Source organism: Heliangelus exortis, chromosome 6 (genome assembly GCF_036169615.1).
Source record: "Heliangelus exortis chromosome 6, bHelExo1.hap1, whole genome shotgun sequence".
Classification (NCBI taxonomy): Eukaryota; Metazoa; Chordata; class Aves; order Apodiformes; family Trochilidae; genus Heliangelus; species Heliangelus exortis.
This window is the reverse complement of record NC_092427.1, coordinates 22,145,421-22,171,628: the sequence shown is the minus strand read 5'-3', so window position 1 is coordinate 22,171,628 and position 26,208 is coordinate 22,145,421. Positions and strand designations below refer to the sequence as shown.

The 26,208-nt window shown below is 41.8% G+C and overlaps 1 protein-coding gene and 1 long non-coding RNA gene across 2 annotated transcripts; both read left to right on the top strand.

Annotated features, from left to right (window-relative positions):
* The first annotated feature begins 3,701 nt into the window (after positions 1-3,701).
* LOC139797272 (uncharacterized) lies at positions 3,702-5,225 on the top strand. Its single transcript, XR_011726384.1, has 3 exons — positions 3,702-3,883; positions 4,088-4,197; positions 5,019-5,225. It is a non-coding gene; the product is annotated as an uncharacterized lncRNA (long non-coding RNA).
* Positions 5,226-14,148: 8,923 nt separating this feature from the next.
* Positions 14,149-25,484, top strand: ICOS (inducible T cell costimulator). Its single transcript, XM_071747141.1, has 5 exons — positions 14,149-14,804; positions 20,970-21,008; positions 22,175-22,513; positions 23,760-23,872; positions 24,503-25,484. Exons 1-5 carry the CDS (start codon positions 14,747-14,749, stop codon positions 24,590-24,592), a joined length of 639 nt encoding a protein of 212 aa, XP_071603242.1. The 5' UTR covers positions 14,149-14,746; the 3' UTR covers positions 24,593-25,484.
* Positions 25,485-26,208: the final 724 nt, after the last annotated feature.

The window sequence follows — 26,208 nt, the reverse complement described above, 5'->3', positions numbered from 1 at the left end:
GAGAAAGGCTGCCCAGAAGGAGCCCTCTTAGGCTGTTTCTGGGAGGGTGTTCCATTTCTGCTGAGGCCTTGCATTTTACAAATGCTAAAATAGCATCTATTCAAAAGACAAGTATATTGCTATGTTTAAGTGAGTCTATTTTCCATGAAAATACCAACAGTGTGTGTCTTGTTTATGAGTTATGTACCATTCAATAAAAGCCTTGAAGCTTTGCCCAAATTCAAGTTCATTTCTTACTCACCACTCTCAGAAGAAACAGGAAGTGGCTACATGTTAGAAAGCAGTAAGGACAAGATGAACCTTTCCCCTATGGCTCTGTGTTTTGCTTCTGAGGGAGCCTGTGTACTCATGCCAGCACCTACTTTCTTAGCTCTCCGTCTCACCATCAAAGTCTGTCAAGTCTTCTATTATGTAGTTAGAGCTGCTGTGATGCAATTCAAACTTTTTCACTTCCAGCAAAGTTACTTAACTGCAGTGGGTACTGTAATGACTTTGACAGCATCTCCTGTACATGTTTATACAAAAAGCAAGTTCTGGTTTCAAATCCTGTTTTCTTTGCACCTCACTGACCCTCTCCTTCACTAAATGTTAGCTGACACACAAAGCTGCTGAAGCTTAAAACTATTTCACCATTCTCAGGTACTACCTCCTACTTTGGGTCTCTGCTATCAAAATTTCACCTCCCAATGTGAAAAACTGGTAGCATGTCTATCAGTTTCACAGCTGTGAATCCATTTTTTTTTGGCTCCATAACTGTGAATCCAAATCCCTACACCCCTCTGCTGCAGTAGCAGCAGCTCCCAGAACCCCAAATCTCATTGCTCTTTTGATTTACTTTCCCCCTGCTGTCCTTTCATCTGGAACCACCCCCAACTGGACAAACATTCACATTCTCAATCTGCCAATGTTTCCAGGTGCTACCTGCTCTTGCAGTGTTTACCTGTAAAAACAGCACCTAATGACATATCCTTTTTAGAAAATGTTTTAGTATTCTGACATCAGACTGAGATTTTCCCCCTAATTTTTGACTAGTCCTGCTCTTAGAGCTTTTGCTTGGGAATTTGTAGCTTCCTTGAACTAGTGATGACCGAGGCCAGCAAAAGTATTGCTTACTTCTGTGCTAAGTAGAAAGTCTCCCTTTCTAGTGCTAGGGGATTGGTATGCACTGACTCCCACTGACTCCCACAGTACTTAATGCTGGACACTTCCATCAGCACAAATTGTATGAAACACCTCAACCTCATTCCAACCTGTGAAAATTCTCACTGACAGTTTGTCTCTGTTGGCCTTCAGCACATTGCAGAGACCTCTCTTCATGTGCTGGTGTGTGGAGAAAGCTGAGATGTTTGAAGTTCTGTAGAAGCTCTGATAAGATTTCTTCTCCTAATGTATGTTTCTAGAGTCAGCCATGTAGCCTTTTTACCAGTTAGATCCAGTTTCTAGTTCCCACTGTTGTAATTTTTTCACATTTTAAGCCCCCAAAATACAATAACTACATGACTAAAAAGATGTCTTCACTTCATCTGTATTCATCTGCTTCAAATCCCTATTTGAAACTGTCACAGAACACAGAACATTAGCAGTACTTCAGCAAGTTCAGAAAGGAAAACAATTTCTCTTAGTTATCAAATCCTTCTGGTAACTGACACTCTGGAAACATTCAATACCTCAAAACTGGCTGACAATGTTTTACATGCAGGAAAGATGTAGCAGTATCCAGCAGAATAAGCTGGTTTCATAGTTGAGCTTTGATGGGGTGTTACATCGTGTGGGAAGCACTTATAAGAGCTCTCTCACTTTTAATTCTGTAGCAAAGATGACTGCTTCAAAAATCAATATTTTTTCCCTTTCTCACATAACACCAAACTAATTTATTTTATTTTATTATTATTTGTCTAGTAATTTTTTAGTACTCTCTCATTAAGCTCGAACATCTTTTAAACTCTTCTCTCTACATCTCTCTGCAATAATAGACTATTGTTATAATAAATTTACCAATAGGTTCCCAACTCATGTTACTCCTCCATACATATGTAAACCACAGGCACATATCCTGTGTGAAATTATTCATATTAATATAATAATTTACACTTTAAATTTCTTCCATTATTGTTTCTCTTGTTTTTACTTAATGTTTGATGCTGAAAAAAGACCAGACTCTCACATACTTTAATTAAATACTGCAATTACTCTACTACCACTGATCACAAGGAAGTTGTGGTTGTTTCATGGGAAGGGACAAAGTCAGTTGCCTCAGCTAGAAATACACCTTAAGCCTTTACTTTGTGGTTCTTGGAAGGACAGTAGTCATAATGCTAAGTGTGGACAGGTGTTTCCTTTCTCCTCTTTTGTTTTTATGCTGGATGCTCCCCAGGACCAGATTGCTGGTGTCCCACTGAACAAACATGTGAAAGAGTTAGGAGGGGACACAGGCAATGCTTTACTCAGTAGGTGAATGACACGCAGAGGGGGGTAACAACCTGCGTGGCACCTGAATGAAAGTCAGGCTGCAGCAGGAAGAGCCTGGAGCAAGTGAGAGGAACTCAGCCTGACCACATATAGCATGAATGCCTTCTCTAAATGTGGTATCTTTTAAATTATTTGCCCCCCAAAGTCAGTTTAGATGGAGCAACATGAATGCTTTTGATGTTACTTTCCAACACACAGAGCAAGCAGTACTCAGCATCCAGGCCAAGTACAAGTGAATTCATTATTATGACAAATAGAACTTTAGATACCACCACTTGGACCCAACTGTATCTTTCACATTAATAACTTATTAAACAAAGTATTAAATATTAACAATGGCATGTTAATTAAATAAGAAATATTAATATTAAATACTGATTTCTTTACTCTATGAATTTAGTTGTCCTGGAGGCCAGTATATGGATTAAAAGCCTTGACACTTGTAGCTAACTACTCAGATTCACACTAAAACTCATTCACGTGGCTTTAAGCTCATGAATAAATAACAAAATTTTCCTTATCATGTAATAGTAAAAACACAATAAAGTTTAGTGAAATGTTTAAGCATTGCAGAAAGCTCTCCCTGCAACAGAACTGAAAGAGCAAAACCTGGAAATAGCATATTGTACATGAAGCAGGTAATGTGGGAAACAAGTGTTAGGATTTAAATCTATTAAACACATACGATGAAATACAGCAATGTAGAAATATGCACATGAAACATGCACAGCTCTATACTGAACATGCCTGAAGGCTTCCCCAGCTACCTAAACCCATATTTTGTAATAACAAAAACTCTTTTAAAAACCTGTCACTTATCCAGAAGTACATTTTCTTGAGACCTATATGCTATCTGGAAAATTATGTGTCCAGTTTCTGTCAAGTAACTAGAAAATATTTCCATGTTCTGCTGAAATGCTGTTCTCAATTATTTTAACGTGAAACTGATGCTGTGATAAAATGTGATCACTAGAGATAGAATGGCATTTTTGTTATTTTAAAGTGTTGAAAGAGAATACCCCCAGCAAAATCTCAAATCAAGACATTTTACAAGTCATGCAAAGTCGTCTTTAGTTCTGCCCTAATCTGTTCACTCGGGTACATGTGACTACATGGCTGCCATGTCCCAGCAGCGGGTGAGTTGGACCTCCAATTAGAATTGGCCAGAAGGTTCATACAAAGAATACTCATTTATTTAAAAAAACTCTCTGCGTGTATTCATGTGTGAAGTTAAGCCACTTTTGACAAAACTTTCTTTGGGTCAAAGTCAGACTTTCTCTTCAGTGCCAGAGAGAGAGAAGAGAAGAGCCCCATGCCTGAAGGCTGTTGTACTCAGCTGGGAAGTGAGACACACTCATGCCACCGAGGGCCACTAAGGATGGACTGACTCCATCCTCTTTACAACTCCCACCAGGTATTTATACAAAATAACAAAATGCTCCCTGAGCTTCCTTTTCCTGAGCCTAAACAATTCCAGCCTCTGTGAAATCAGGAATGGCCCTTGGATGAGTAATTAATCAGTTAACCTGTTATGATACAGGATATTACTCTCTTCAAGTAAGAGCTCTCTTCAAGAGCAGCTGCAGGCTGCTCAGAGATCTGTGCTGATTTTCTTCAGGGCTGCTTGATTCCTTTGGCTGTGCTGAGCTCATCTGACTGCTCCCACCACTGACTCTATTGGAGGAGACTCACATGAGTGAACTGCCTGGCTTGCAATGGAAACAGCAGGTCAGTCAGAGAACCTGCATTGCTGACCTACACGATCACCCCAAAATAGCACCATTTCCCTATAAGCTGGCAGGCATTACAACAAGCTATAAGGCATTACAACTGTATGAGCTCCAAACAATATGCAGGATGTGCAATAGCACTTTTTAGGCTTGGATATTATTTATAAAACCAAATTGCTATTACGGTCACCAACAATGAGAGCCTGAGAACAGAACCAAACCCATAGCAAGTCAGACAAATGATGCACTCAACCCACTGTCCACTTTTCAGCAGTTACCAAGGGCAAATGTCAGGGAAGAGTATAAAATCAAGAAAATCAATTATTATATGAAACCTTCATCAAACAATGTCCTTGGCTTCCCTTACCAGCAGCTCAGGAATTTCAATGGGTAGTGTCTTTGTATTTAAAAATCCTGAGGGATACTCCCCTCCCATGGATTTATGCTGTCAGATTTTGAAAACTTGTGGACTTTGAGTCCAGGTAAGCAAGGAAGATCAGCTGTTCTGCATTACAAAAGAAACAGAATAACCTGAAAGAATTCAAATAGCCTTGGAAACAGCAAAAAACCCTAGATAAAAAAAAAAAAAGGTGATACCTAAGGTAGCTAGTTTTCAAAGCTTGGAAACAGTGAAATGTTTCTTTTCTTAGATGAAAGAATAACTATGTCTCCATATCAACTAGAATAATTTGTATCCTTATTAAAAAGCTAATACAAAAATCACCACTTGTTCCTCTGTAAGCCACTAACACTGATCACCCAGTTACAACAGAAGGAAAGATGCAAATGGTCAAATAATTTTTTCTTTTTTTCTTCAAGCAAAAGAGCCACCAAAACAGCCTTATCATGCAAGCATTACAAAGCCCTCACTGATGTAATGAGAAAACATCGTGTAACCACAGCAACCCAGTGAGAAGTGGAGTGACTGACTTTTGTTACAGCTGTTCTCTTGCCTAGCACAGAAGGAAAGAAACCAATGGCCTGTAGAACTAAATGCCTAAATCAATATGACATGAATTGACCAAGTCATTGGATTGGTAGCTAAATAATTCTATATTGTTGATTGCATGTTCAGTAAGATGCCTGCATAAGTAGCAATACATTTGTACACTTCCCATTATACTGTGAACACCAACAAAACACACAGTGCTTAAAAACTGCTGGGCCAAATCAGGCACTCTCTAATATCAGGCACATATATAAGACATAAAAAAGATCTGGGATAACCAATAGGAACATATTCACACCCAACAGCATCTTTGAAGATGCACAGCAGCACACAGAAAGGAAGAATTGTTCAGCTAACAAAAGCTGTGATGCTGATCTCTGTGGTATGTACTGAACTCAATGGGCTATGGGCTGCTATGGGCTTCCCATAGTACAGCAAGCAGACAAGGAGCAAGGAATTCTAGCAACCAAAGAGGGCAGGCAGCAGGAAGGGTTGTTGACTTGGAATTAAAGAGAGAGAGGACACATGCGTGGGAATTTTCAGTGGCCACCTGAAACAATGGAATGAGCAGCTGACCTATCAACAGATCTACAGAGGAAGAACACTGAGGTTTATCACAACACATTTTCCAGGGCTATTTGGTGAGATATAGCTCCATTCCTGGCCTGGCAGCAAAACAAGTCAGAAGGGGATTTCTGAGGAATTCTCCAGTTAGGTTTGGGAACAGTGCTAAAGTAACATTAATGTTTAGCAGCAGTATCAACCCAGTGAGAATACAGAAACACCAACTTTCACATTTTCTGATAGTCATCCAAACAACTCAGGGGTGTAATTGTAAGGGCTGGCTGTACCAGATGAGAACTAAAAAATTGTATGTCAAGTATTTTGTCTCCCAGATCAGAATCCAACAGTGGGTCCTTAGTGAGTGAGGAATGAAACAAGAAAAGCACATGGTGATGCTATCCTGAAAGACTTTAATACTTACAAAAAATTGCAGGTTGAGGACTTTGCTTGACCTGATGTCTTGGTAACTCAGCTAAGGTGAAGACGCAGAAAATCCAGGATTTTGTAGTATCTATACAAACGATATGGACACCCTTATTTTCCCAGCTTCACCAGGCTGCAGCAGGCTGCTTGACTACTCCTCTGGATATGGCTGTGCTTTGCTGTGGCTCAGTGAGAACTGCCTAAGGCTAGACCCAAAACTGGAGGAGCACTTTGGCTAGGACAGCAAAAGCCCCCTAAGCAAACATTCACTTTTAATGACCAGCAACCACAGAGATGGATCAAAGAGACAAGCGTGAAAAGCCTGTTTGCCAGCAGTCAGTCACAAGCAAGCAGAGAGCTGCAACATTCCTATACAATGTGTATACATCTGACCGAGCTAGGACATGACTGAGCAGAGCTTAGGAAGGTGCTGAGGACAAGGTACATTAGCTACTGCACAATTTACCTGAATGTAACCAGATACTTCTTGCACTCAGGCTTGTTCTATGATCCAGTTAAGAGAAAGTTTGAATATATTAGCCCAGAACTGTATAGTGTGTACCCTACAGGCAAAGGACAGCTGATCAAGATGGGAGCTGGGCAGCTGCAGAGCCGGTTGTTCTTGCTAAGAGTGCTGTGCCTTGGCCCTATAAACTTTTGCTAACTTGCATGCACTTCAGTTTCCTCTTGTTGCACTCTCAGGGTGAAGTCCCTGGTACTCAAGATGATGTGACATGGTAATGTGACAGTGGAAAGCCCTAGAAATGAGGAAGAGTGTAGTATCTTGAAGGCCCAGGTTCAGCAATTAAGAAATTGTGTAACTTATTCTTATGAAGTAGCCGTGTTGGTTTCCCAGGTGCATGGAAGCTGGGGACTTCAGTGAGGAAATCTGGAGCCTTTCCATGACAAAGACCAGTTTATCAGAATGTTCCATAGTGATCACTGTGGTTCAGGTGGAGTTTTAGAGTAGTCATTTCAATCTCTTTTGTTTTCTAGAGAATATAGATAACTGATGTCTAATTTTAGCTCAATGTCATTCTATATTTTATTCCAAATTCTTTTTCGTATGGTGACAGCATCCAAGCTGGCTGCAAGAGGGTTGTCTAGACCCCCTCCCTTACAGTGAGCTCCTGAAGAACACCAAAAGCTTTTAAGCTATTCCTCCTGGGATTAAAAGTAGTCTGTAACAAATGGCATACACATCTGCAGGCTTACAGATAACTCCCCTTCTGTCTCCTGCATTCTTGCAGGTAAGTATTTGCTCTCAGGCTTGATGTTGATTTGCTGAGTAGCAGCAAATACTGTGGAATTCTGTTTCGCCTCTTGGGAATTCCTTCTGCCTCCCTGGAAGCTTGGATGTCTTCCTTCATTCTTCAGTCTGCATGAAGCACACACTTGCAGTTCCATTGCTGTGATTACCTGGTCTTCCTTCAGTTGCCCCTCAGCCAAAGCATATTCAGCTGCATCCACTGGGATGAAACCACTCTCAGGCCCTGCAGGGGTTCCCAGCCAAACCACCCTTCCTGAAGAATGTCAGTCCAACAGCTGATCAGAAGCATTATTCACTCTAACAACTTATGCAGGGGCTGAGTCTTCACACAGGCAGGACAGAGCCCTGCCCAGAACCGCCCTGGGCACCATACTGTAAAATGCTCTGCTTGTACTACAGATCCTGTGTCTGTCTTGCAGATTGGATTAGAATGTGATGTCTTTGGTCACTGAAACCTGTGTGACTGCAGGGAACTGTTTCTGGACAGGATCCATACTCAGGGTTGCTCTGACAGAACTCATTTTGGTCTGAATTTCCTGTATATCCTGGACTTTGTATCAATACTGGGATGAGATATTAGCATGATCCTCTCCCTCAATCTCTTGAGGATTTGATGAGAGGTTTGGCCTCATGTGAGAATTTTGTCTTCTTTTCCAATTTAGCACACACAGGCCAGTACCACATACTTCCTTTAACATGTTCTGCATGTTACAGGTATCCAGCCCCTGTATGGCCACACAAACTATGCTGATCATGAGTATTATGTTTTATCATATCAATTAATTGCTCTGGTTTCAAAAGGTTCATCAGTATAGTTAGACTCCGTAAATTGTTACTCCATAAATCGTCAGTTTTACTAACAAGACAACCTGGGCTTTGGCTGGAACCATCAATCCTCACCCACGTCCCTGAGGAGAGACTGCTAATAACCAGAATGGATCACAGTGACATGAAGAAAGCAGTGACTTTTATTAAAACTGCTTTGCCTCTTGGCAAAGGAAGGTTGCTGTTACAGCTTGCTCTTTCTCATCGAATTAACAAGGACAGATAAAAGAGTGGTCAAATTCCTGCACAAAAGGCCATTCTCAGCTAAGAATGACTTAGAAAAAGTCATTTTAAAACCTTCTGAGCCCTAGGAAACCTTCCCTGCCCCTTCAAGTGTCAGCATCAGAGACACAAACATTGCACAGGTTTCTGCCGGGGAGGTTTCAGAATTTCTTTTGGATGAAAAAACCCCTTCTCAACATAATGACACATGTAAATGGGGAGACTCACACCAGATTCTAGGACATCACAGAGAGCAGCCAGACCTCCGTAGCAGGTAGGAATTAACGCTGAGCACCTCAGTGTGACCCTGGATGGCTGCACCATAAGGCACCATAGGGCAATGCTGTGCTGAGACAAAGGTGGAAGAGACCACCGTCTGGCACCTAAAAATAGTTCCCTATAAAAACCACCTGCGCAGCGCGGTCGGGGTGAAGCCTCTCACAGCACACCTGGCTTTCCCCCGAGGCCTGTCTCTTCGCCGAGGCCCCGCCAGAGCTCAGACTCCTCGGCGAGCAACCAACGCCCTCGTGCGGCCTTTCCCGGCCTCGTCCCAGCCTCTCCCCGGTCCTTCCCGGCCCCTCCCTGCTTCCACCGCCCGGGCTCCCCGCCTGCAGTTTCCGCCCCGGCCGCGGGCAGCAGCTCCATCCGCTGCCGGAGCAGCCGCACCGCGGCCTGTGGGGATCCCCCGGCAGCGCTGTGCGCTCCTGGGCACCGCCCCGGCTCCAGGGGGAGGGCAGCCTCGGTGATTCTCTCTCGGATGGGCCCTCCTGAACGGGGGTTCAGGTGGTGGGTGGGTGAGCAGTGGAATGGAGAAGGCTTTGCACCATGGGCTTGGCTTAGCGGGCAGCGGCAGGTTAAGCCGCTTGCTTAACCTGCTCCATTTCACAGCACCCAGGGCAGCTCAGCCTGAAAGGCAGCTCCGGGAAGCATCTGCCGAAGGGGAAACAAACCCTTCACCCGTCCCTTGCTTTCTTTATTTAGCCCACACCTGCGGTTAAACGGAAGCAGTTTGGTCTCTAACTCAGTGACCCCAGCCAAGAAGGGGAATCAGGACAATGAGAGAAGCCCCTTGAGTTGAAATACAAACAAATTTAGTGAAATAACAAAACTAACAGAAACACTGATGTATAGAAGCTTATACTCAGCTCAGTCCCCGGGCGTAGCAGAGGGAGCAGCAGACCAAGAGGGAAGAGCCCCAGGAAGCAAAATTCCTCACCCCAAAGACTCACCTGCTTTATAATGGATATGAGGTGAGACACATCTGTTACCAGCTTGGGACAGCTTCCAGCTGACTCAGAGATGCCAATGGTCTGTCCTCCGTGGCTGACCTGTGATTTTGTCCCGGTGAAACCAGGGACATTTGCCACAGGAGCCCAAGGGGTGACAGCACTGCGGTGTGCCCAGTGTCTTTCTTCTGGCACCCACAAGAGGAGTGTGGCTGGACCAAGCCTTGAGCATGATGGAGCAAGTGATCTCTGTAGGTGGGAGCACTGCCATCTGCAGTTTGGCCTCCATGTACAAAGCAGTTTGTTCCCGGGGGCAGTAACCTGTGAGATTCTGAATAATAGAAATAAAATGGAGGAGGGTTTGTGGTTTCTTTGTTTTTACCCCTCCAAACCCAGCAAGGCCTGAGCTGCCTAGGCCTAGCAAAGCCCAGACTGAAAACACTTGAAAGGCAGGGTTTTCAAAAGCACTTCAAGTTAGCTGGGAACAGCATGTGTGTCCCTAGACAGTGTTCCCCGAAGTCCAAGCCAGTGTCGTGCTGCTTTACCTGCCCTTGCAATTTTCAGCATGATATTTATCTCTTACATGCAAGAATGTATCAGAACGTTGGGGGCTGTTTCTATTGGAGACAGTGATAGTAAAAGTTTACATTTTATAAGTAATCACAACAATGCTGAGATAAAAATCACACCACAAACCCCAAGTACCACCACAGTGTGTGGCTAATTCAGCCCTGCCAAAACAGCTGACCAGATAACCACATAACAGAAATCTCCACCCTAATATGGGCTTTGAAACAGTTAAGGTGTGAAACTTTTACATGTTGTGTTTAATTCATCATTGTCACACCCAAAAGAAAACTAAATTCAAATCCAAAGGCAGATAACTTTCATGGTCACCCAGCTCATCAGCATGTATCTGTTATGCACTGCTCTACAAGTGGTGACACACTAACAGTCTGGCTCCCCAGGTTTCCACTTTATGTGGGTTTTACATATTTCCTATCCATTCAGGAGGACCTCCCTGCTGAACCTCGATATAAGTGGTGCTGGTAACAAAGGCCCATTCAGCAGTGTGTTGGCTACAGGGGAACTGCAATGCCTTCAGGAGGTATCCTCCTTCCCCTGGAGCATTCCTGATGAACCCAGGCCACTCACAACCCTCTTCTAAATGCCTCCTGCACACTCAGGCATATGCTCACAGTCCTGTTCCCAGTATACCCTGAAGGGCAGGAACCTGCTTATTATCTTTTCAGTTGTTATTCAAGACAGCAAATCTTCCAAAGCCATCCCATAGATCTGTATTCCATGCCACCAGCATATACACATGACCTTCACTGGTCCATTCTGTGTTCTGGAGAAGTGGTTAGGTACTTTTTTAGGTATTGCAAGCAGGCACAGGGCTGCATAAGCAGAGACACAGAAGCTCCTGAGACCAGATAGAGACAGTCTAATGCCTAGACAGATATCAGTGCCCTGAGCCAGCCTGTCCAAAACATTAGTCACGAGATCTGAAGTGGTATTTAGAATTATAAAATCAAAGAATGGTTTCGTTTGAAAAGGGCCTTTAAAGGTCGTTTAGTCCAAACCCTCCACAATGAGCAGAGGCATCTTCAAACAGATCAGGTTGCTCAGTCCTGGCCAACCTGACCTTGAGTGTTTCAGGGGTGGGGCATCTTCCACCTGTCTGGGCAAGCTGTTCATACTGATGAATTTGCCACTTAGTGCCTGTTGGTTAAATTTATAGGTCAATGCACTTGCATGTGTTAGATTTTGGCTTAACCCCTTCATGCATGTTTTGGGTTTTTTTGCCTTCCTTTAAGAAAATCAAGCAGCATCCCAAAAAGGAAAAGTGATTCATGTGTGCCTGACCTTGAGTCAAGAAGTAAAGCCACACACACTCACATCCTAAAGGGAATAATCTCATTAGATCTGCTCTACAGGGAGGTGTTTGTCCTGCTGCTGAGCTGAGCCTTGGTAGCAAACTGATGAAGAGAATATTACAGCATGCCCCACAGGCCTATGGGAGACATCAGACCAATATATCAGCAAAAGGAGGCAAACAAATGGGAGAGAACATGATCTGCATTTCAAACTGAAATCTCAACATCCTGAAGGGCTTTAGCTTGTTTACACACCTAATGGGAAGGGATGCAGGTGGGAAGTGGGATTTGAAGCTATCACAGAACCTTAAAAACAGCACAGTGAGAGTCATTGTTCCTCTTCTCAAGTAGGAGAACAGGAAATGAAAACACTGGCATGTAGGCTTTCTGCTCCTGCCCTGAGGGAATGACCCAAAGTCATGAGAATATAGGACAGATATTCAAGTAAAGAATGAGAAGTGGCAGGAGACAACAGAGTACAATTTATGTAGCTAGACTGTAGCAGCCTCCGCAGAAAGAATCACAAAACATTTTAATGAGAGAATATTCTATATTGCTGTGGGCAACTGCTCATCATCCACAAGGTGAGGAGGAAAACTGCTGGTGAGACAGAACCAGCTACTTCAGTGTAAACACCCCCTTCATTTCATGAAGAAAAATGCAGTAGCATTTTGCTATTATGGACATTGTTTCGTGTGATGACAGTGATATAATAAGAGTTATGTGATTAAATAGAGCAAAGAAAAATAGATAACATGCATCACAGAGTAAATCTTTGCTGAGAATCAGTCTCCTTAGGGAAGCAGCACAAATGTTGTTTTTTGGTTGCTTAGGGTTGAACAGAGAAGCACTGAAGACTGCATGGTGCAGAACTCTGGTGTATGGACCAAGGGGTGAGCAAGGCTGGTTCTCTTTAGAACTGGATATAACACTGAATGAATTTTAAGGGCATAAAAATGCCCATAAAGATTTTCCAGGTTGTTAACAGTAAGTGATGACAAGTGGGAAATGAGATGATAGGAGAAAAAGCAGCTTATCACTTTAGGGTAGTGCTGGGGGTAGGACATGAAGAAATAAAGGGGGCTGGGGGGAAGGAGAAGGCACATGCCAGGGAGGAGTCACTGTACATGCAGGGCAGCCTCTGATTGAGGAGAAGGGTTGAGAAGGACTAGAGGACAGTCAGGTTAGGAAAGAAGTCAGCTCTGAGAAACATACAGGGATGAGAGAGGGAAAATCAAGGCAAAGCTTAGAGAAATGAATGAGGGTGGAAAAAGGAAACACGTGTTTGTGAACAAAAATAGTTACAGTTACAGAAAGCATGTTGTGGAAACAGACTGCTTGTCCCAGGTAGTTAACTGTAACCAACTGCAGTATTTGCAAGAAACATTTCCAAATTGCAGTCATGTCTTTGTGAAGCAGGTGAGCACTGACAGAGGAGGCAGGCAAAAATAGAAAGATTGAAAAGCAATGGAGGAAACTCTGTCGGTGTGGGAGCGGGTGAGCATCCGTAGACTTTGTGTCTCTTTGCATGTGAACACACACTGTCAGGGGCCCAGGCTCTTCTGGCTCATCATCAAATACACTGAACCACCAAAAGAACTCACTGTCTAGATCAAACTTCAGAGAGCTGCCAAATGTCTCCCAAAGTGTACCCTGGGCTGGACACTTGGAATAAAGGCAGTGTGTTCTAGCAATCCTCAGCACCAGGAAGCAGAAAAGGAGAAGGGATAATTGAACCTGATGGAGTGGGTCCAGAGGAAGGCCACAGAAATGATCAGAGGGGTGTTCCAACAGGGGGCTGTAGGAACACTTCTCCTCCAAAGACAGGCTGAGGGAGCAGGGATTGTTCAGCCTGGAGAAAAGAAGGCTCTGGGGAGACCCAATAGCCACCTTCCAGTGTCTGAAGGGGCTTAAAAGAAGGCTAGAGAAAGACTGTTTGCAAGGGCCTGTAAAGATAGGACAAGGGACAATGGTTTTAAATTAGAGTAGATTTAGATTGGATGTTAGGAATAAGTTCTTTACCATGAGAGTCGTGTAACAACGGAACAGGTTGCCCAGGGAGGTGGTTGAGGCCCCATCCCTGGGGATGTTCAAAATGAGGCTCGACAAGGCTCTGAGCAACTTGATCTAGTTGAGGGTGTCCCTGCTTACTGCAGGGGGGTTGCACTGGATGACCTTTAAAGGTCCTTTCCAACCCAAACCATTCTATGAGTCTACAATAATTCCAAACTTGAGGCTGTAATGAGAAAGGGAGGACAAATACAAACTGTTTACTGGACAGTGGAACTTGCTCCAATTGCTATGGTGAGATCCATGCCAACCTATGCTGATAGCTATTCTGACCCCAGGAGGGAAGTAGTTGCAGGTTAATCAGCTCTGCATTGGTGTAACTGGTAAGGCTGAGGGATCTGGGGTTGTTTAGCCTGGAGAAAAGGAGACTCAGGGGGGACCTTATTGCTCTCTACAAGTACCTGAAGGGAGGTTGTAGCCAGGTGGGAATCAGGCTCTTCTCCCAGGCAATGAACAACAGGATAGAGGGCATGGCCTGAAGCTGTGCCAGGGGAGGTTTGGATTGGATATCAGAAACCACTTCCTCATGGAGAGTGTGGTCAGGAACTGGAATGGACTGCCCAGGGAAGTGGTGGAGTCACCATCCCTGGAGAAGTTTAAGGAAAGGCTGGATGTGGCACTTAGTGCCATGGTCCAGCTGACGTGGTGGTGTTAGGTCACAAGCTGGACTTGATGATCTCAGAGGTCTTTCCCAGCCTCAATAATTCTATATGATTCTGTGTGATCACAAAAACTTCCTTCCTTATACCTAGTCTAAAACTACTCTCTTAGTTTAAAACCATTATCCCTTGTCCTATTGCAACAGGCCCTGCTAAATATTTTCTGCCCAGAAAGAGTCTTTGGAGAAGTGAACATCAAACTGTTAGAATTTCAGAAACCTCGCTCCCTGTGACAGCGAGCTGTGAGGTAGAAAAAAAAAAAAAAAAGCAGCAAACTCCACAGGCGTGGGCGACAGCTAATGCTGACACAGTTGTAATGTAGTCAGGGGTTAGATTAAAAAGTGTTTCTGATTATCATGTAATTTCCCCCACTGCCAACAAACCACTTCCTTTTCTACCTATGAATTCTTATCCATCTTCACAACAGACAGAAAGCTGTTGCCTCTGTGTCAGGCAAGCATGAAGTCAGTTGCTGTAACTTTTTGTGTCCTCTGCTTTCAGTTTGAAGCCCTGTATGGTAAGTAGCATTTTGGATTATTCTCCTTACAGTAAATATATTCTTCAGCTTATCTGCTCAGTGTTACCCTCTAGCAGTGTTGCAGCCAAGCTTCCCTTGCTGAGCATAAGGTCTTCTAGCAGCATGACAATGAACGGCTTAGTAAAGAGAAGCCAAGTTACTGATATTAAACTTGCTCTTGTTTGGGCACAGAATTTTTTATGCTATGAAAAGGGGGGTTGGACTCAATGATATCTTGAGGTCCTTTCCAACCCTTAACATTCTGTGATTCTATGTGTTTCTGTGAAAAATGTACATAGAACAGAAGAATGGATGAGACTGTTTGGTGCAGGCTTGAAACACAGATTGACTTAAAAGAAAGTACAGTGTTCCTAATGCTCAGTTTGAGGTATCACACAGTAATAGCACTGACCTTAGTCCAGCCATAAAGATGGATGTAGCATTTCACAATATTCAGTGTTTTATCACAGCTACAAGAAGTAAAATAACAGAGGTCACATGCATCTATAGCCTCTCTGAAACATATTCCTGAGTCAGGATGGAAATACAGATAATATCTGATAAAGAAGAGACTCTTTTTTCATATATATACAGTCCAAGGATTGGGTACAATACATCACACAAGACTTGAGATTTAGTGTGCACAGATGTTAAGAGCCATCTAAACATGTTCCTTTGAAGGTCATGCCAAGGGCTACTGAATAGATTTATTTCTAAAAGACTACTGATACAGAATAGGTTTCAAGACCCACTATAAAGTTTAAGTATTCCTGTGGTTTCATCGACAACTTAAACTTTCATTTAAATACAAGCCAGTTTCCAGCTCTTTAGACAGTGCAAATACCCTTCTGAAGTTAACTAACACAGCGATAATATACTGAACTTTCAGATAGACTTACAAGTGGATGAAATCATAGTAAAGCAGGATTGTGACCAATATCTGTAAGGAGACACACACTCCTCCCCATCCTTTGAAAAATATTCTTATGTCTACTCAATAAAAATCCTATCAATTTTGGTAAGTATTTCTCAGCCAGTCAATTTAACAGGTATACTTGATCAGCATGCTTTTACATGTGATACAAGACATTCTTTGTAGGATAAAGTAGGCTGCGATTTTAAGGGTGAAAATAACTGTTCTATATGATACCAACATTTCTCCCTTCTTTCTCCCTTTCTTTGAGTAGGGAGGTTAGGATTTGGGCAGGTGGCTGGGGAGGGGAGATGGCAGGAGACTGCTTGTAACAAAAAATGTTACAGGCATGTAACACACGTTATTCATGTAAGATGATATTGTCATTTAGGCAACAAGCGAGCACTCCACAGAGTGCTGCCAAGCACTTTTGGGAGTGAAAGCAGAGCAACATCTGTGAGGTTGTTCTTGTTTGTTTGTGGGTTTGTTTGTTTTGTCATTATTTTTGTTTTGTTTATTTGTTTTGGGTTTTTTTAATGTGCAATTAGCAAGCCCTGCTTGTGACCTAGGGACAGCTTTTTCAATATAAACAGGTCACAGAAGTTGATGCATGTGTATATCTGGGTACTATGATTTTATAACCCAATTGTTATAAAAAAGGGTAGGAGCATAAAGCCTTTATGGTGTCCATAGAGGAACACCAGGATGGGACCCTTAAGTACAAAGCTGTAGGATTCTATAGCACTTGGGGTGCCTGGTAAGCAACATTGCTCATGAGCTTTTGCATTCCAATATTTGCAAAACATTATCACTATTCACCCACAGATATCCTGTTGTCAATACAGGAAGGAAGATAATTTCTTAAAAGGGTGTCTGAAATATCATCAATGATGGTTGCTGTATTAGTGGTGTATTTTGTAAGAGTTTCTGTATTTCAAAGCATACTTTATAACATAGAAATAATTCAGGTTATGGATGACTTCCTAGAGTAATACTGGCTATTACTTGCTTTGCCCAGAAGTACTGCTTTCCTCTTTTAATCCTTGATTCTTGAAAGATAGTTTTAGGCATATGTCCAATGGCACTGAATTGACAGAGTCATCCTTCAGAGTCCCTTGAAAGGCCAAAGCTATAGCAACTTAAAAAAACTGTGTGTGGTTTCATTATGCATTTAGTATTAAAACAAGTGTATTTGCTTTAAAGGTAGGGTTTGCACTCTCTTTGCTCATCTTCAGAGGCAAACACAGAAGTGATGCTTGTTCTTTTTTCAGCTAATTAGTTTTCCAAGAGCTGGAACAAAAAGCAAGAAAATCAAGCAAGAGTATTCTATTCTCCTGCTATAAATCCCAAGTTTCAAAATTCCTCAGAAGTGGGTTTTAAGCTGCTTTTAGGACAAAAATGTGTAACTGCAAATAGCATTGGCTCTGTGAAAGAACAACCAGAAAGATCAAAATTGCAGTCCCAGTAAAATGAAAATAACCTTCCTTCTACTGACCTCAGTGTCCAAGCACACTACCATAGACATTCCCGAACCACTGGCAAAGTGCTCTACTGTAATCAAGATGAAATTGAGATGGAAATTTACTTCACTGTAAACACAAACACATAAAATGTATATACACACACTATTCCATAGTTTAACATACCAAGATGTGCTTTTCATACATGTGTCCATCTCTTGGATTCACATCTAATTGTCTTAACCCTCTGCTTCACCTGAGGTGAGTCAGGAACAACTCTGCACAACTGCTATGAGATGAATGAAAGATTTGTTTCCTCATCTCAAAACTTCCATATGCAATTGAAATATCTCTTTTATGAAAAATACCAAAAAGGAACCTTTTTAAAGGTTTAAATTAAAACTTAAGCATTTTTACTACTGAACCAGGGATACTCTTCTGTTAATTTTCAACAATAGCATTGATGCAGTCTTTTATTCACATATTTTTGAGGTCATAATAAGGGGGGTCTAGTGAGTGAATCTCTCAGTAATATTGGATGTTCAAACCCCATTTTCCAATCTCCCATCCCACTAAATGTACATTTATTCTGACTGTAGCTTAGCAAATGACATCCTGAGTGTGTCTGGCCATTAACCACAGAGTTATAGCTCCATAGGATTACCTTAAAAATAAACCAGTACAAGGGGGCACAGAACAGCAATAGGGCACAGAGAGCAGGAAATAATTCACCTTTTAGTATGCAGTGAGAGCATTCCCATTAGGAGACAATGCAGAATACCTGGTGAGCTGAAAATGTTTTAATCATAGGCACTGTTAACCTAATTTTAAAATGTGCTCCCTTTAATACTATGCTAGGCAAACTCTTCTATATGCTCATTTGCTTCAGAGGAATGCTAATTACATATTTATATGTAATATAAATGTATACATATATATATGTATATATGTAGATACATATTTACGAAAATGCTCATTCAGAGAAACGGATGACTGAGTATTTCTTGAAAATAGGCAGCTAAGACTTCTGGGCCTGAGAGGATAAAAAATGACCTTTCAGTTTGCCACAGGGTCACATGAACCACACGCTGAATGACCTCTCTCTGCCCTTTTCCATTAAAAACAAGGATTAAACTGTAATCTCTGAGAAAAATTTTAAATCACCAAGTATGAAAGGACAATTTTATTAGCTAACAACAAAACTGAACTATTGTCAGAGACAAAGAGAAATGGAAACCAAAGCTGTTGCTTTATCACTCCATGCTTCTCAAATGCTGGGGGAATATGGCACCCCTTGGTGCTGTAGCTGCTCTGCCAGAGTCAGCATCTCCCCCTCCTCTCAGATGATCAGTGACAAATGTAGAAGTCCCAGCTACAGGTGGATGCTTCTCAAAGTATCAGGTCAGCTTGCATATTCACCAAGCTCACTAACTTCTGCTATATCAATTAACTTGTTATTTTCTTCCATTCCCTAAATAATTTGTCTGCTGTTGGGTCTAATTTTAAAGGTATGAGTTGCCCAACCACAGACCATCAAACTAGAGAGCATTTAAAAAAACCCTTTATTTCAAATGCTGTTCTCATAGCATCTGTTTTCTTTCACCCTGCAATGTGCAAGTCACCAAGAACTGTTTCTCTCTGATCTTTGCTTTCAGCTTTTCAGACTATCTACCATTCTGAGGGCTGGCACTTCCTGTATCTTTGCCTTCAGAGTATCTTGAGCTCTCTGTCACTGTAGGTTGGTGAGCTATGGTTTTTTTTGTCTTATCTTCATACCAGTGGCACAAGATTCCAAATACGTCGTCTGTTATCACACACTTAAGCAAATCCTGAGAGAAGTATGGACATTAGAAATGTTGCCTAATTAGATAAAGGTCCTGACTTTGCATAGGAGACCAGGAAGAGTGTGATAAATAGGAAGAAGGTAAATCAATCAAAAGGAGATAACAGTTTCTGTTACTTCTCAACTGAGCACCACAAAGTGTCTTCTTGAAGTCCATTAGCTTATGTAACACACTAAAAATATTTTAAAATTGCATCATTCATTGCAATGCCCTTGCCCATGGTCATAATTGGGGACCAACAATTCAAAGAAGGAAAAAGCATGGACATTAAAAAATTTCCTCTGTCCAGCAAGAGTTGAGAGCGTACAAAGGTACCCAGCTGAGAATAATCTTATCTTCCTGGGCATATCTAGGCTGGATATCAAAGATAACAGGTGTCTTGGAAAAGGGATTATTTATAATGTATAATCAGTGCAACACCCACCACAGCGGGCAACCTACTCTGTGTGAATCTAGACTACCATGTAGCAGGAACAACAAACATAGGATGATGCACTGAAGCCTTTTAAGCATTTGCCTCCTATTCCCTTTGCATCATAAAATCCTGATGTATGTTTCAGTAAATAAATCCGAGTCTATTTCAGTCAAAGCAGCCTCTGAAGAACTTAAGATACCACAGAACAGAAAATCAGATACAGGGTTTTTTCTACCTGTATGTGTACCTGTCTGCACCTTTAATTTTTGGGCACTGCAAAAAGAAAAATTCCAAAGGAGACATCATCTCACTGTGCTATGCTGTATTATTAACCAAACCAGCCAGCCCCATGGTATTTGGCCCCTCAGCTGAAAGATGAAGATGGAGAGCAGCACAACCTCCCCACAGTCCAGGAGGAAGCAGTTAGAGACCTGGTACAGGGTGTGGACAGTCACAAGTCTATGGGGTTGGATGGGATCCACCCAAGAGTACTGGGAGAGCTGGCAGAGCAGCTCACCAGCCTCTCTCCATCATTTAACCACAGTGCTGGCTGACAGGAGAGGTCCCAGATGACTGGAGGCTTGCCAGCGTGACACCAATCTACAAGAAGGGCTGAAGGGCTGGAAAGAGAAGACAGTGAAGTTGCAAGCCTCTCAGCCTGTCCTTGGTGCCTGGAAAAACTATGGAGCCATTCATCTTCAGTGATCTGAGAAGTCTTTTCCAACCATGGCAATTCTGTGATTCTGTCATTGTGTGATACTGACATAAAAAACGTTTCAAAGCAGTAAATGCCAACAACAAAGTCACAAAATTCCACTCTCAGTGTTGCCATAGTTTCTGTAATGGAGGCAGGTGCTTAAAAAACAAATCCTCAGAATTATTAAAACTGTGCTTGACTTCTGTGATGGACGCTGCCTATGCACATTGGACTGAACACAGTTTGAAAACCCTAAAGAAAAAGTTGCTGTTGAAAAATGAACAAAACCATATGCATTGCTTGAGTATTTTCTTGCTACATGTATCGGAACATCTTCCAGATATTCTACTTTAAGAAGATGTTTTGGTGCAGTGTTAGGCAGGGGAGAAAGAGAACAAATACAGACTGAAATGAGCATTTTGTTTGGAAATAATGTACAATCAGAGCTCACTGAAGATTGCAGATTAGTGAGAAATTTAAAGTATGCTTGTTTTTTTGATTTGTGGGGCAGATATCCTCAGTATTTTGCAGAAAATTTTGTATCCATCTCTGCTTCTGTTTATGAAGTACATCTGTTTCTTTGCAGAGGTGTACTAAGAATTTGCTAATGCTGTAGGTATGATCAATATTAATTCTATCTCAAAGCACTTTCTTTAATTTTTATATTTCATGCTTTTATCACATCATATAATTTTATAGTGTAGCATGGACATGATCAGACATAACTTAGAAAATAACTTCAGCATCTTATTTGATCATCAATATTGTATGGCTCAGCCCCTGGTCCTACATCTCTTTCCTGAATTTTAAACAGGAAACAATTTTGTTTTTTTCAGGAACTGATAGCTGCTCATTGAGACCATGCAAAAATACAGGTAAGACACATTTGCATAATTTTAAGATGGTTTTAAATGTCTTTCTAGATTGGAAAATAGTGCCTTAGGGGAAAAAAAAGGTCCTTTTTTTAAAGCATATTTTAATGTATTTTTGTATAATGTATTGAGGGAGTTTCCAATTCTACTGGTCGCTTGTGGAGAGGTTTAGTATGGAGGCATGGCTCACAGAACGTGGCCATGCGACAGATGAGCAGAGACTGGTAAGAACTCAGTACATCTAACAGAACCCAGTAATACCATGATCTTTGCAGAGAAAGAGTCTGACTAAGCATTGATAAGAGTTTAGCAGATCATAAGCATGGATGAGAGTTTAGCAGATCATAAGCATAGATGAGAGTTTAGCAGGTCATAGGCATAGATAAGACTTTAACAGATCATAAGCACAGACAAGAATATAGCAAGGTAAAAGATAAGAGGATGTCCACCATTGTTTTCGAGCTAACCAATGGTGAGCTCAGGCTCTGGAATATGCATCAGCTAATTATGGAGCATATAAAAGATCACGTCTGGAAAATAAAGTTGGAGACATATCCTCAAACACGTGTACGTGTTGTTTGTCCCCCGCCCTCTTCGACAGTCGCTGACTTTACAATTCAAGCTGTGAGGTAGCAGGAGGCTGCTGATGGGTTTACTTTTTTACTTTCTTTTTTCTACAAGAAATTTGCAAAATGAGAGTTGCACAATATCTAAAAGTTTTCAGACAGTTTTGGGGTAGGTCAAATGGGATTTTTTGATTGCATATGGGTGCATGCACACAGTGATATTTGTGCTCTACTCCTTCCATTATACTAGTGATAAAGGTACTATAGCCATCTAAGTAACTAGTTTTAAACTCCATGTCATGCCTCAAACTACTGCCTGCTCTGGTGTGGAAAGAGAGATCTTTTTGTTGAGGCACTTATGTACGAGTTTGGGGTTCACATCGTATTCTGTTTCCAGCTACATAATTAAGGTGCAGTTTACAAACAATAAAACAGAATAATATCACCTTTTTCCTATCCTGTTTTATCTATGAATAGGACAATTGGTCTAAGGCAGAAATTATGTGTCTGTATAGTATTTTTTCCCAGGGTCCTTTAAATAAACTCATTGATCCAATTGTAGTATTATGTGAGTGACTGTACTTATTATTCTCATGTTTTCAGATCAGCTTCACATCTCTGACTCCCAGGTGACGGTGGAGTTGGAAAATGGAAACTTCAAGTTCACATTCCCCAGCCCCAAAAATGTGAGTGAGTTCAGCATGACCCTCTTCAAAGGGCGTGAAAAGAAGGAGATCTGTGCACTCCATCTGAGCAAGGAGAAAGTTGTTCCCAAGAGTAATGTCACCTACTGTCAAACAGAGTATTCAAATAGCAGCACCACTTTCATTCTTAAAAATCTGGAAAAACAGCATATTGACACTTACACCTACTGCCTGGAGATGTTCTTACCCCCTCCCTATAGAGACTGCCGGTTGAAAGAAACCTATTTGTACATCCAAGGTAAGTTCACTTCTCCTCTCACTTCAGTTCACTGATAAGTAGGCAGTGGGCATAGCTATGCTGCAGTGAAAAATGTGAATAGTTGGCACAGATATTTCCACGACAGTTTAAAACTACTTAGCAGGGGGCTGGTAGCAGTGGAGCTGTGTGGCACCTAAACCAGCCAGACTGCATCTTCAGGAGTGATGTAGTCCCACTTCTGCCTGCAGCTGAAATTTCCCACTGTCCTTTTTTCAAGCTGCTGATTGTAAATCTTAAGATTATTTCTAGCTGGGGGAAAAAAAAATCTGAGAGCTATCTTATTGTGCCTTTGATTTAAAAAAAAAATCGTCTGTCAGACATCTGTGCATCCCTGTGGTATAGGGAATTCTGATGCCACAATGATGTGCAGATAATGGTGCTCACTTCTATAACAGAGGTCTTCAGATTTGAAGTCTTCTTATAGCAGAAGACATCCACAATTTCTGAGAGGTTTTGGACTGGGCTGGGACTAACTTCAGAACACTCATTGCACAGGCTTGAATTTTGAATTGCCTTTCACTCAGTGGCTTGTTGGTATATAAAGCTAAAAAAGTTAATAGAGTTTTTGCAAAGACCCCTTCTTGGTTCTTGATATAGTTGAAATAGCTTGATATAGCTGAAATTCTAAGGCTAAAACTATTTGGTTGGGTCAGATTATCCCTCAGACTTTATTTTTTAACTTAATACAGCTTCTCAGAAAACCAAACCAACACATTTCCATGTGTATGGATAGCCAGATCCTCATAGCTGTTGTCAGATGTTGCATCCCCTATCATATATCCTCCCATATCTGTGCAAGGGTAATCTTGTGTTCCTCAGTTTGCCTTCCTACCCAAACATGACTGCCAAAGCCAACACTTATTTTTACCAGGCTGTCCTGTGTGAGTACCACAATCATCTGTGGTGCTCACTGAATGTAGAGCTTCAGCCTTGCTCAAATCTTAACTACTATCATGATCTCAAGCCTAGCTTGGTTTGTTTCAGTCCACACTTTTAGCTCTGGGTTCTGACAATTTCACCTCTCCTCCTGGAAAATGGCAATGTTCTGCTTCCTCCTGAATACTTTTCCAAGGTGGCTTTTCACCTCTGGAAAATTCTTCTCCAGAGCTCACTTTTTGCTCTTTAATTAATATGAAGAGAAGAGGGGAAAGAAATGGAAAATTTATGTCTGGGAGGGGAAAATGCAAATTATCAGTAATGACTTTTTTTGCCTCCCTGTCTCCAGACAAGGAAGACTGCATTTCAATGGGAGTCATGTCATGGATAATTATGGGCCTGATCATGTTTGCCTTGATTTCCTTTGTCTGCTGTGTTGTAGCTTGTTGCTTAAGGAACAAGGTAAGAAAGCCCCAAGATTCTGCAGATCCAAGGGTCATGGATGGGGAACTTGATTTAATGAGATTTAGAGGGTGGGACAGATACTTATCCACTCTGCACATGCTGCGTTTTTTGACAAAGGGTCTGAGTTGTTCATTTACCACTGGAATTCAGTCACTGATGACAGCAGCTCAGATCTAATTTTTCTAAGATTTAATTATTTACTGATTTAAAGGCTGGGAATCAAAAGAAAGAGGAAAATGATGCACATGCCTGTAGAATTACTTTGGTAATCAATTCACTTGATTGTTTTCCTCAAGAACGGGACACAAATAAACAGTGGAACTATTCCAGTTCTGTTCTGGAGCAAAACCACTTAAACAAAGAAACAGTTGGCTCAGGAAAGAAAGGAGACCGTGGTCATTAGTTATGCTTTAGAACAATGTGTTTTTCATTTTCAGTTTGGTTTATTTCAAGTTTTCTAGTGTATTCTGAATTCAGAATTCTGAATTCTAAGTGCCAGTGTATTCTGAATTCAGGATTACCACTGAAAACAGTAAGTGTAACAGCACTACTTACATAACAAAGGCAGGACTGATAGAGATCAGTGACCACAAATTAAATTAATGGCATTTTTTTTTTTGTTTGCAGGATCAGCAGTGTGAATCCAGCTCCCATGAGTACAACAGTGAATACATGCCCATGGCAGCAGTGAATGCAGCTAAAAAACCAAGAATCTGAGGCTATATTAAGCATATATACAAGGTTGTTCTTGTACCTCTGCTTGTACCTGTTGCAAGGCATCCTCTGGGAGGGAAAGGGGTGCTTGCTATATCTCCCATTGATTTGAGGTGGATGGCATTGCTAGAGTAGCCTGTTAATAGAGCTCATGCTGCCAGGCAGCATGAAGAAGACACCAAAAGCAAAATCTCTGGAAACCTTTTAAATTGGAATAGTGAGCTGTTTCCTAGATATGCAACAGCTTCACATCAGTGGAAAGTAATGATCTTATATAGCATGAGGAAGTGATGTGAAAACAGTTCCATTCAGAATCTTCAAGTGATGCATGGTACCCAAAAATCTCTCTGGGGAAACGATTTCCTAGATTTACTGAATGTTTCTGGGTCATAGTTTAAGCCCAGCTAGTAACAACCAGGCCTCTACTCACTCCAGATCATCCAGATCAAGCCCTACCATTCTATGATTCTAAGCCCCTGCACAGTAGCCAGAAACAGTTTTGGATACAGAACAGAATCAGAATTTGGACTGATTCAGATGTTTGGAGATTGCATGCAATTAATGCTCGATTTCTATTCCAGATATGGGTTGCTTGTGGCATGGAAGATCTGTCAGCAGAGGTTTCCAGCTGCTTGAACCTGGACAGTGGAAATCATCAGTTCCTCACCTTTCCCAGCCTCCCTGAGTTCTCATGATGGTCCTGTGCTCTGTCATATCACACAGACTGTAGTGCTGTTCTGACCTGTGTTTTGCTCTAGCCTCGGGTGTTAAATTGCACACTGCCTAATCCACTGACTGGTACAAGAAATATTAACAATGTGTTAAAAATGTCAGCTGGTTTTCTTGAGAGTATGTTCCTGTAGTGCTAGTAAAGAGGGAACTTTTATTTTCTGAAGTCTCCTTTATGATAAACTTCCTACTGGGGGGGAAAAAAAAAAAAAAAAAAGGCTACCTCCAATGTCAATCCTGTGGTACAGCCATGAAGCAAATATCACATACACTGCACATACCCTTTTGTCAGGGCTCGTTTAGCCTAATGTTTTCAATTCATCCTCAGATCCACTGTCAAACATCTTAGCACCACACTAGGAAAGTGTGGGATGCACACAGACTTTCCTGCACTGAGTTGTGGGACAGCAGAGGAACAAAACCTGAGAGACCACAGCAGGGAGTTCACTGAGAAACAGTACCTCAGGTATGCACATCTGCATGTTTCATATTCATGCCATCAATTAGTCCTTGCCATTCACATCCTGGGCTTCCTCTTATATAATTAAACTCTGAGAAATAGGTTACTTCCAAGACTGCAATTGTTCTTTAAATCAGTTCCAACCTGTAGGATCAGCCCCTAAACTAGAAGGCACAATCCCTCCTATTCACGTCTTGTAGCACAAATACAACACAGTTCACAAGGCCATGGACTCTGCATTATAATTATCTTCCACTTGCAGTTTGGTGAAGCCTTTACCACTTCCCTGTTGGGCTCAGGGGGTGCTTGAGCTGCCTCAGATTTCTCTGGGCCTTCAGTATGAATGGAATGAACAATTCTTCATGATGCTTGTGAAATCCGTTAAAAAGTCTGACCATAAATGACCATCTGGGAATCTAGCCTGGGTTTT

Coding starts and splice junctions, on each gene's coding strand:
- ICOS (XM_071747141.1), top strand. CDS start 14,747: ATGAAGTCAGTTGCTGTAACTTTTTGTGTCCTCTGCTTTCAGTTTGAA. Junction 21,009..22,174: donor GAGACCATGCAAAAATACAG/GTAAGACACATT, acceptor TCATGTTTTCAG/ATCAGCTTCACATCTCTGAC. Junction 23,873..24,502: donor CTTGTTGCTTAAGGAACAAG/GTAAGAAAGCCC, acceptor TTTTGTTTGCAG/GATCAGCAGTGTGAATCCAG.